The sequence below is a fragment of the Chiloscyllium plagiosum genome, unplaced genomic scaffold, assembly GCF_037043375.1.
Source record: "Chiloscyllium plagiosum isolate Xiang-an unplaced genomic scaffold, Cpla_swu_hap1 HiC_scaffold_7, whole genome shotgun sequence".
Classification (NCBI taxonomy): Eukaryota; Metazoa; Chordata; class Chondrichthyes; order Orectolobiformes; family Hemiscylliidae; genus Chiloscyllium; species Chiloscyllium plagiosum.
Window position 1 is genome coordinate 69,001,138 of NW_028270145.1, and position 12,535 is coordinate 69,013,672.

The 12,535-nt window shown below is 37.6% G+C and overlaps 1 protein-coding gene across 3 annotated transcripts in view; it reads right to left on the bottom strand.

Moving 5' to 3' along the window:
- The window catches only part of cobll1b (cordon-bleu WH2 repeat protein-like 1b), a 161,903-nt gene that overhangs the window by 37,369 nt on the left and 111,999 nt on the right, over positions 1-12,535 (bottom strand). For all 3 annotated transcript variants that reach the window (XM_043693895.2, XM_087989101.1, XM_043693897.2), the window contains exons 4-7: positions 10,421-10,649; positions 9,181-9,222; positions 8,501-8,592; positions 7,520-7,771 (exon numbers count right to left, since the gene is read on the bottom strand). In XM_043693895.2, coding sequence (XP_043549830.2) covers positions 7,520-7,771; positions 8,501-8,592; positions 9,181-9,222; positions 10,421-10,649 — 615 coding nt within the window. The remainder of the gene's footprint in view (positions 1-7,519; positions 7,772-8,500; positions 8,593-9,180; positions 9,223-10,420; positions 10,650-12,535) is intronic.

Below are 12,535 nucleotides of genomic sequence, written 5' to 3' on the forward strand. Positions count from 1 at the left end.
ATGCTGGTTGTCTCTTAATTCAAATTGCTACAAACAATCACATTGTAAAAAAAATTTCCAACATATGAATGTTGCAAAACAAAAAATGTCTTTAAACTTTTTCAGATTTATTTCTTAATGACATAAGTTCAAATAATGCACTGAATATGACTGGGGTAACATTCTGAAGTTTATTTAACTGTTGGAACAACGAATAAAATCAGACCTACTGCAGTGACATTAATGATTTTAAAAACTGAAAGAACTGCAGATGCTGTAAATCAGAAATAAAAACAGAAGTTGCTAGAAAAGCAGCAGGTCTGGCAGCATCTGTGAAGAGAAATCAGAGTTAACCTTTCATGTCCAGTGAGCCTTCCTCAGAAATGCTGGTAGCTGGAAAAATGTTGGTTTATATGCAGAAGGTGGTGGGTTGGGGAGCATAGAGAAGAAGTAAGGAGTAAACAATAGTCAGGGATAGAGCCCAAAGAGATAGAAGACCAGTTAGACAAAGGAGTCAATAATGATCTGACTAAGGGGGTGAATAGCTGTTAGAGGAGACTGTTAATGGCTGACAATAGGAAGCATGTAATGGCAGTCTACGTGTGGGATAGAGTGCTAGGACATGGGAGAGATCAAGCCCAAAAAAACTAAGAAACTTGGTATTAAGTCTGGAGGGACCCCATGCGGAAAATGAGGTGTTGTTCTTCCAGCTTGCACTGAGCTTCACTGGAACAGTGCAGCAAGCCTGAGACAGAGACGTTGGCCAGAGAACATAGTGGCATGTTAAAGTGGCAGGCATTTGGAAGCACGGGGTCTTTTTGCATGCAGAATGTAGATGTTCCGTAAAGCGGTCACCCAGTCTATGCTTTGTTTTCCCAATGTAGAGGAAACCACATTGTGAGCAGTGAATGCAGTAGACCTGATTGTGAGAAGTGCAGGTAAAGTGCTGGAAGTTATGTTTGGGCTCTTGGATACTGAGGAGAGAGGATGGAAATGGGCAGTTGCAAAGAAAATGCCATTGGGAGGGGAATATTGAGAATGAAGGATGAGTGGACCACAGTGTCCCTGCAGAAGGCATTCAAGAGAGGGGAGGGGAATATGTGTCTGGTGGTGGAGGCATCGCACTATAGGTGGCGGAAAGGGTGGCTGATGATCTTGCGTGTGTGGATGCTGGTGGGATGGCAGGTAAGGACAACGGCTATCCTATGGCTATTGCGCGAGGAAAGAGGGGTGAGTGCAGAGGTGCGGGAGATGGGTTGGACCCAGTTGAGAGCCCTGCCGACAATGGTGCTGAGGAATCCTCGGTTGAAGAAGATGGTAGACATTTTGGAAGCTCCCTTGTTGATGCTGGCCTCTTGGGAATATGTGCAATGGAGACGGAGGAACTGGAAGAATGGAATGTAGTCTTGCTAGGAAACAGAGTGCAAGGATGTATAGCTGTGGGAGTTGGTGGGTTTATAACAGATATTAGTGGGCAGTCTATACTAAGAAATGGAAACAGATGTCAAAGAAGGGAAGGGAAGACTCAGAGATAGACAAGGTGAAAGTGAGGATAGGGTGGAAATTAGAAGCGAAATCGATGAACTTTTCCAATTCTGGATGAGAGAGGGAATTAATGAGTTCTGTCTCTGTTTGGACTGCAAGTTTTACGTACATCTGTCACTTTCTAATCAAAACTAAAATGTTTGTAGCTGTCATAATTGGGAACTTGAAAAATGCAGGTTTTGCTAATTGAATTGGAAATTGTTAACAGATACTCTGCTCTTTTTCAAGAGTGTCCTCTTGTGGTCGAGTTATGCAATTTACAAGGTTGATAATACCAAATGAGCTTAAAAATATATTAATTCTCAAGAGATGGGATGACAATAACTTTACTTCAATTCTGAACATTTATTCAGCAGGGCATTAATAGAAATGATTACTCATATTCTCAATTCATGTTTTATACCTAATTAAGAAGAAGGAGGTTTAAAGTAGACATGCCAATAACTGAAGCAAACATCAACAGGGTTACTTTTGAACTGAGGGATTGTGTTCAAATAATAATCAAAGTCAGTGACTGGGAAAAGTAGCCTCTTGTATTTAGCAACAGCAGCAGCACAATTTCAACGTGGCAATAGAATCACAAAATACAGTTCTTACAAGAGCCCCTTTAGATACAGTTCTTACATATATTAAAATTCCATTACTATGATGTTACATTTTCATCCATAGTACTGAAACGTTTGAGGGGCTTCTGCCCTCGGAGACAGGAGATGGGTTGAAACATATGTGAAAGTTGGCTGTTACTTCGGAGGAGATTAAGAGTGTCTGTCTGGTCTGCTTGCATAATTGAGAGGTATTAGATGTTGGTAAAAATACTAAGCCTCAGTGCTCTAAATAAACCTGTTGGATGAAAATCTGGTGTTGTGCGAGTTTTAACTTTGTCCACCCCAGTCCACATCATAAATAAGTTAGAAATTGCACCAGTACTTAATAAAAGAATAAAGCATATTAAACTGATACTGCAGCTGGGTTGTGAGATTTGCTTACTATTTGCGGATGAGAGTTTCAGTCAAGCAATTTTACTTAAGTGCTGTTTTGACAGTTAGCTTGTTAAAGAGATAACAGCCTAGTTAAAATATATTTAACATATACATACTAATTGGGGAAACTGTTTGGGGTTTCGGGTCTGTGAGACGTTTGGCAAGGGCTGATTATTGTAATGATTTGTGGAGACTTGTTGGGGATGGTATTGTTTTGGATATTGACATCTACTCAGAGGTAGCTAGGCCTAAACACTGCTTGTAACAAAGGCTGATAAGAATTGAAGGTGTGAAAAAGCAGTAATGGTTGAAAGGGTTGTTTTAATTAGGCCTATCTTATGATAGTAAATATACTACAAAATGTGGTTTTGTAAATGAATGAATGAAACAGTGTTATTGTAAAGGGCTATGAATGAACGAATAGGAACCTGGTATTAATGAAGATGTGGAGGAGCTGGTATTGGATTGGGGTGGACAAAGTTAAAATCACACCACCAGGTTATGGTCCAACAGATTTATTTGGAAGCACTAGCTTTTGGAGTGCTGCTCCTTCATCAGGTAGCTGTGTATCAGGTATTAATGAATATAGTGAGCTGGTGAGTAAGTTTGTAAAGATAACCTAAAACAACATCTCAAAGTAACAAAAATGGTGCTTCTTATATTAAATAGGATTGTAAATACGTTCTGGCCCTGTCTTCCTACATAGCATTTCAAAACAAACATTTCACATAATTTTCCAACTATCCGGAAAAGTGTGAAGTTCAAATGTTAGAATATTTTCATGAACTAGTACTGAAGCTACACTCCCTAACTACATGCCAATGACAACACTAGTAGATAACTGAGCAATTTTCCATTTTGCCAGGTATATCTTGTCCAAAATCAAAGTTGATCAATCCTCACCCAGCCACTTACTCTTGACCATTAACAAAGTGATGAAAAGGGCAATTGACAGTACCATCAATTAGCATTTACTCAGCAATAACCTGCTCATTGATGTCCAGTTTGAGTTTTTCTAGGGTCACTCAGCTCCTGATTTCATTACACTTCCATCAAACATAAATCAAATGCTAACCTCCAGGTGTGAGTGACAGTTATACTTTAATGTGCAGAATGAGTGTGCTGCCTTTGATGTCAGCACAGCATTTAAACCAGTATAATATCAAGAAGCTTGTTGAAAACCAGAGTAAATATTTATTGTGTGCCTATTTAGAGGCATACTTAGTACAAATAAAGATGGTGGTAGCTGTTTGAGTTCGTTCATCTCAGTCTTGGATACTAATACAGGAATTCCTCAGGGTAGTGTTCTCGGCCCAAACACCTTCAACTGCTTCATCATTGATCATCCCTGATCAGAAGGGCAATGTTCTTCCTGGAAGAGCAAGGGCAGCAGATACATGGGAACACCACCATCCACAAGCTCCCTACCAAGTCAGAAACCATCTTGACTTGGATCTATAAGCACCATTTTTCAGTGTTGTTGGGTCAAAATCCTAGAACTCCCTAATTATGGCACTATGGGTTTATCTACCCTCCATGAGATGCAGAGGTTCATAATAATTTTCTCAATGAAAATTAAAGATAGACATAAATGTTGGCTTATTCAGTGAATGAACAAAAACCATTATGTCACAATATGACATGGTAGGAATAAAAATGCTTCCCAACTGTACGACAATTTTGGGTTTACTCAGGATATTAGAACTCAAAACAAAATAATCGTTTTCCAAGCATAAGAACATAAATTTTAAAATACATACAGAAACAATAGTTGTGCCTAGCTGATACATAATTATTCTCCTTTGCTCTGTAACACGATGTTAACAGTTCTTATCTGATTAAAATTAAGACATTTGTTGCACTGATCTCCATTTTTTCCCCTTTATGTGATATGCAAAGCAAAGTATGACATTCAATACATTTTCAGCAATTTAGGATAAATGCAAAACAAGAAATTTTCACCCAGTAACAATTCCTGAAGGCCAAACCCAGCAAGTTTTTAAAAAGCCCCCACCTTTCTGAATCAAAAAACATTGGAAAACAAGGCAATCGAATGACATGTATACAGGGGGAATGTTAAGATTCCTATTACCAACAGGGACTTTGCCTCTGGCACAATCCTGACATTTAGACACCCAAATTCCTGTAACGTTTAAGCATTTTATTGTCATACAATTTGGAACACTGCATTCCTGGGATTTCTAACTTGTGCTGCCAAGTACTGAGGCTCCCACATCAGTAGCACAGACTCAATGAGAGCTGCAAATGGCTGGCAGCTGGATTAACCTTAATAAGGAACTTGGCAATTCTTTTGCTGGTGGTCTGCCTGTTTTGTTTTTTTTGGATGAATTTTTATTTTGGAAGGCAGCACTCACTCCAGATGCAGGGTAGCACTTCACATAAAGAGGATCTATTGAATATTGTCACAACCTTCTGTCTCAACTAGCGCCATCATAACTACTTCCTTGACCCAATCAGAATCTGTGTGATGTATGTTGGCAGGAAGCCATTTATGATGACATTCAAAGTGATCCTCAGCTGGAGCTACGGAAAGTTGGATGCAGTTCTTGCACTGCACTTTCCTAGTCAGTTTTGAAAGCTTTGAGTCTTGAAAGGATTACATAATTGTATATTCCTGCCAATATTGGTACTGCTTAAATTTCCCTCATGTTGAAACTTGCTGCTCCATTTCATTCCCAATACTTCCAAACATGCCCTTTAAGATATTGTTGCAATATCTTGATTTCCCATTCTCTCAAACAAGGAGCAACCAATAAGCAGTATAATTGCCAGCAGCAAATTGCCTCTTGTATGTTAATGAGATCCAAAATTGTAGGACCTTCTGCTGATGTAATTATGCATCTGCATCAATAACATGCACAACAGGCACACCTAACCTTTGCTCAATTCATTGCACAGATTTAAATACTGACTGTGATTTTCCAAATCTTTAATCTTTTATCTGTGACAAGTAAATAGTAAGGGTCTTGTGGCATAGTAACAGTGTCTGTACTTGTGTGATGGGAAGTCCTAGTTTAGGACCCACCTATCCTGGAGGTGGGTCATAACATTTTTTAATCAATCTGTTCATGCATAAGTGAAAGGAGTGTTCCGCAAAATTTCAAGCAGCTCAACTACAAAAGAAACAACCCAAGCTCAGCAGTTTCAGGTAAATAGGAGTAGATTAGACTTAACAGAGATTTATAAAACAATCTTTTATATTATCAGTTAAACAGTACATTCAAATATAAAGATTTTTCTCTAATCTTCAAAGCTCATTCTGTCGTCATTATACAGTTAATAGTAGACCCTTCCATTTGGTATCATTAGTGATGCCTCAAGACAGAAAACTTGTGGAACCACAATTACAAATAAATAAATGTACTTCAATGTGTAATGTACTCCTGTGAAATATTTCAAAAGTAAAAGCTCGTTCATAGCTATTCAGGTAAATGCCACCTATACACACATCTATCTTTTAACCTTATAAATGTCCAAGCATTTTACAAGCTCTTTATATCAATAACGCTTTAAAACATACACTCCAGAGAAAACAACACAAGTTTTTCTAGCCTCTCCTTGTAGTTGATGCCCTCTAATTCAGGCAGCATCTTGGCAAACCTGTTCTGCACCCTCTCCAGAACCTCCACATCCTTCCTGTAATGTGGCAACCAGAATTGAATGCAATATTAGAAGTAAGGCCTAACCAAAGTCTTATAAAACTGCAACATGACATTCTGACTCTTGTACTCAATTTCCTAAACAGTAAAGGCAAGCATTCCATATGCCTTCCTTACCATCCTATCTACTTGTGTGGCCACTTTCAGGGAGCTACGGATTTGAACCCCAAGATCCCTCTGTACATCAATGGTGTTCAGGGTCCTGCCATAACTGTATACTTTTCCTTAACATTTAATCTCCAAAAGTGCAGCACGTCACACTTCCCCAGATTAAACTCCATCTGCCATTTCTTCACCCATATCTAAAAACTGATCTCTATCCTGCTGTATTCTTTGACAACCTTCTATACTGTCCACAACTCTATTGATCTTTGCATTGTCTGCAAACTTATTAACCCACCCATCTACACTTTCATCCAAGTCACTTATGTATATCACAAACAGCAGAGGTCCCAGTACAGATCCCTATGGAATACCATTCGTCTCTGACCTCCAGCTTGATAAACAACCTTCCACTACTACGGCCCTATTCAGGTAAACACTACCCTTCTTTGGGCAAGCCAATTCTGAATCCATGCAGCCAAGTCACCGTGGAACCCATGCATTTTAATCTTCTGGATGTGCCTACCATGAGGGACCTTGTTGAAAACCTTACTAAAATCACTGTTCTACCTTCATCAAATCCTTTCAACACCTCTTCAAAAAATTCAATCAAGTTATTATGGCATGATCTGCCACCACTCTAATCTAGACTCTGGTTTCCAGCATCTGCAGTCATTGTTTTTACCTGCCCCGCACAAAGCCATGCTGACTGTCCCTAATTAAACCATGCTTTTCCAAATACACATAAATCCTGTCCTAAGAATTCTCTCCAATAGCCTCCCAACCTAATATGTGAGACACACTGATCTATAGGTCCCTGGATTATCCTTATTTCCCCTCTTGACTGGAGGACCTCTCCAGTGGCTAATGAGGAGAGAAAGATCTTGGCCAAGATTCCAGCAACCTCCTCATTTAGTTATATCAAGTTGAGTGGAAAAGCTAAGGTACATTATAAAATAAAAGCTTAGAAATCTAAATTTATTTTATGGTTTGGAGTTTTGTGCAATGAGACTGGGAGTAATAACAAAGTTATCAAAGGTTTTCATGTTTCATTCAAACAGCTGTTAGCAAGCACATAATCTACAGTACCAAATGATGATAATGTATATCAGACAAAACAGCACCAACCTTTCCATCAACCAGAAAATGACAAAATGTAATACACCTGAAGCCAATGCTATGCAAAGATGCTCTATTATGACTGGAACTAGTTATATAAACATAAGCACTCACTTGCAAAACCTGTTCAGTAGAATTCACAGAAGCATCAGGAAAAACATACGACGTTGGTCTAGTCGATGATTGCTGAGTTAAATCTTTTGGAAAACTCTGTGAAACAGTTAGCGGGGGTGCAGGTGCCCGTCTTTTCTTTGGCAGATCTGAAGGCAAGGTATTAGATTCATATGTTGGGCAATAAGCACTTGCACTGCTCATGCCAAGTGGTCTTTGCTGGCTTACTAGTGGGGTTGCAGGAGCACTTGCCGGCTGGAAATTAAATCAAAGTTTACTTTTCAATTCCTTTTGTACTAAAAGTTCGTGCAATCCAGAAAAATTGTAAAATTTTCAGTATGAATGCTGCTACCAGAGAGTTGAAGTAGAAAAAGCTAGTAGCTGACTTCATGCAAAGTTATTGCTGCTCAGACCTGTCATGATAGTACTAAATCATAATTCTGTTGAGCTGGTTCTCTGGAGGGGAATAAAAACAGAAAATGCTTGAAACACTGAACAGGTTAGGCAGCATTTGTGGAGAAGGAAACAGAGTTAACATATAGTCAAAATAGTCCTGAGGAGGGGTCACTGGACCTGAAATGTTGATTTCTCTCCACAAATGCTGCTCGAGCTGCTCAGTTTTTCCAGCATTTTCTGTTTTTATCTAACATACCATCACTTAGTTGGAACTTGTATACTGCTGATAAAAAAAAAATGCTTGGAATTGTTTCATTTTGGACTCAACAAAGGAAGAAACAAGGAAGTAATTTATACTATGTGAGGAAAGGATGCCGAATCTTGCTTTGAAATATGTCATTCTTACGCTTGTCCTGAAGAGTGTTAGACAAACAAAAGTCTCAACTGCGTGTCCCCTTTGTCAGCAATACGAGAAATAATATTTCAGGTTAATAACCTTTCATCAGAACTTCTGTTACTCTGCATTAACCAGCTAATCTGACAGACTCAACTCAGATATGTTATTAAAAATCCACATGAAAAGCTTACTTTTTCACGCTTCTTCTTACTCAGTCTAAACACATTGAAGAAACCTTTATTTTCCTTCTCCAGATTTGCATTTGCAGGAATGTGAAATTGTCCTAAAATATTGAGTAAATTTGTCGGAAGTTAGAGAACATAGTAGTAAATACTGATTGCACAGTGCACATCATGTTTGTGTCAATGATTAATACAATGCTGTGAATAGTGCATTTTTAATTAATTGTACATTAATTACTACAGCAGCTAAACTAGATGATCTATCAAATAAATAGTTTTCAAATAAATATCTCTAATTTACTATTAGATTCTGAATTGTAAAGAATATAACAGCACAAGAAATAACAATGGATTGAACTTAAATAGGTATCACCAAGAAATAAGATTGAACTTAAAAAGTTCTCATCAACTTTATCTGATGTCACAGGCAGATGTGTCTGCTAAGAAATGGGAGTATGAGCTAGGAATATGTATTAAAAAAAGAGAATGAGCAAGAAAGGGAGAGCAACAATGGTAGCAAATGAAAACAAAAGGAAACAGAATAAGTGCAACAGCAAATGAGGGCTACACCTATACATGAGTGTATGGCATAACTTCAGTCTCAGTTAAAACAACAGAAAATCTAAAAACTTTAGTGAAAATCTGTAGTTTGTGAAAATCTCTAGACAAACACTTAAATACGTTGTTACCTTGCTGAATGGATCCATCTTGAAAATTAGCCTGGGAGAATCCTAAAAAAAATGTTGGAAGTCACATCTTTAAATACCCAGCTTTCAGTTACTTTGTAGAATAATGCTGAATTACAAACTATAATTCATAAACAATTACTGTTACTCTTATTCCCAATAGTAACATCATTTTCAGACATAGATTATCTTCCACATGTATGTTGACAGCATATATCTCAGTTTCTCCCATCTCTTACAGCCTCAATCATTATTCAATCGTTCAAAAACGCAACCTCAAAACGAGCTTCTGTACTTACACACCGACCATCATTATGGCTCACATTATCATAAGTTTAACATCACCCACCTCTGTCCATTTGATACAGAAACCCTCATCTTTACTATTTCTGTTGTCAACTGCTGCCATTATTTGCTGGCTGTCTCTCCATTTCTTTCAATCATCAACTTGTCCTTCTCATTCATCACTTCCTTTTTTCAATGTTCCCTCTAAACTGCATACATGTGCAGCTATCCTATAATCAAAGTTACCACACAGGCCACTCCAGTTGCTTCCTGCATGGCTATGCTGAACTGAAGGTACTGTGTACCAAAATAACCAGGATTATCATACACAAAGAAAATGTAGAGAGTGATCACTGTTGTCTTTGCTGTGCTAGATTGACTAGGAGTCCCAAAAACCAGAAAACTGCATAAAACTCTCATCCTCATGTTTAAATTCTTCCATGGTATCATCATCCCACTATGAAAATCTCCTTTTTTTTTGGATATTTCTAATCAACCTGTTCAGACACGTTATGACACGCCTCTGGAGCAGGTGGGATCTTGGACTGAGGCTTCTGGATCAGAGGAGGCTACACTACCATTGTGTAAGAGTCCACTCCTAATTCATTTATACCCAATCATTAGCCACATCAGCAGCAGCCATGTTTTGAGCAGCCCAGCCTCTGGGATTCTCTGAACTTTTCTGTCTCTCCTCCCAGCTCATCTCCTTTCAAGCTCTGCACTAAATAAGCCTCTTCAATCAAGATGTTGATCATTCCACTTCTGTCTCAGCATCCATTTTTGTATGATTAACCCTTTCATTTTAGCTTGGGATGTGTATTTGCATCAAAGATCCAATGGATGTTTAACTTCTAAATTACTACATACTTTGTTAAAAGTGATCAGCTACACCAAAGCTATATGCCAGAAATCATTGTGCCACAAATTTCTGCAAGCAGAACTTCAAGCAGATACATACCTACACTAGTATCCAATGCGTATACCTCTCGTATGCCAAGCTCCTTTAGAGATTTAGTTAAGTCATAGGGCTCCTTAGACTCAAAGTCTTTGACAAGAATAGTGCTTTTTGGATCAAATTCACATTTATTGCTGATTACTGGAACAAGTTCTTGAAGAGGAACAAGAGGACTAACACGTACTATTGTTTTCTGTGTTTTCTTGTAGTTTACTACAACACGTACTGTTTGCTGAAAGTAAAAAGATGGTTTGTCAGTTGAAAGTGCTGATATAATTACAACTTAAAATACATTGATTCAGGTAATTGCTCACTATTGTGCAAACTAAGGATGAGTTACACTTAATCTAAATTTGGGTACCGTGATTTTGCCTTTGGAAAATATATGTAATAGTTTTCTCACATTGGAATTTTCAGCAACAGCGAATTGCTAAAAGCTCATCCAAGATAGGAGGATCAAAAGATTAATAATGTCATGCACAATCTGAAGATTTCATTAAAGTTTAGAACTAAGACGATTCCATATTCATCAAAAAAAGCCTTCTGACAGAGAGAAAAATAATAACCCTAATATCCTTGCATCATATTTTGTGTTCAGACAAAATGAAAGAAGGCTCTCAAGGAAACCAGAACAACCTAATCCTCACCAGAAACAAAAACAGAGTTTGCTGGAAACACTCAGCAGGTCTGGCAGCCTCTGTGAAGAGAAATCAAAGTGAACGTTTCGGGTCCAGTGACTGTTCCGCAGAACAATTCTCACCAGAATTGTCTTATCGTTATAATTTTCAGGCAGGTAAAAGTAAAACATATTTCAAATAAATAATGAACCAACATTTGTTTTCCCATCTAACTAAAATGTGCTGAATTTAAGTTCTGGACTCTAGCTCAGGTATTAATACCAAATTAGGGTGACTCTGACAACAAGGTACATCACAGATTGTTTGAAAAGGAAATTAAAGAAGTTTATTTAGAGCATGAAAGATATTGTTTTATCACAAAAAATGAAAATAAGAAAACAAAGTCAATATTTTGAAAGATTCAACAGAAAAAATACATGGTTAATTACAGAACCTCAAATCTTCCACTAGTGAAATATTCATGCTCTTTGATTAATGTCCCATGCAAGGTTCATTTCAGTGTTGTCACATAGCCGATATTTGAGGGTATCTTTTAGTGTCCTCACAAGCTCAGACTTGGAGAGTCCAGAAGTATAAAATATTCCAAGGTCATGCAAAGTTTACACTTGAAGTTTTGATTTGTTAATTTGAAAATTGAGTCATCCACATCAGTGCTGTTTAAGACAATCTTTTAATGTCATATAGATTACTGATGAGGCAACAATGAAAACAGTAAGTGCAATTTTTGCATGTCACTTTGATGAATTAGGTGATCACACAAGAGAAATGAATAAGTCTATAATTTATATTTAGGAACATCAGGACATCAAGAATGGAAGTTGCTTTCATTGGATAAAAGATTAAGACGAGGCATGGCTGGATTTTGAAAATGCCAATTTGAATTGAAAGTATAAATGCACAGAAGTAATGTACTACCAACAATGAGAACAAGACAAATGGGGTAACAGGGTGAAATCTAAAGGCCAACACTTGGATTGGAAGTTAAAGAGGATATACAGGATAAACTCAGCTCTATCACAATTCATGTTAAACAAACTCAGGCTTTTCAAAGAAAAAAATCTGAATTACATCAAGTAACCAAAACAGAGATTATAAAGATTAATACAGAGAAGGGTAATCAAATTCCATCTGAAACAGGACCAGCTGAAACCCTGATCTGGTATACCATTTAGTGTTCGTGATTGGACAAAATAATCATTTTCTAAGCTTTTAAACTCTGGATGAATATACTAACTCTTGACATTTCAAGTTTCTCATTTTAAAAGTCAATCACTGTTAGAAAACACTTCATCATTAACAGATTGGTCCAGATTTTGTGGAGGTAATGAGAGTGACATGATGGAAATTTATTGTTTTTACACTGCTGGAACTGACAGTAACTTCAGAAGCCTCCACATATGAAATATATAATGGAAATTCAGATACTGTTGTCAGGGATTTAACTCTTCAGTACAGGATGCAGTGTTAAAAAAGGTCCCTC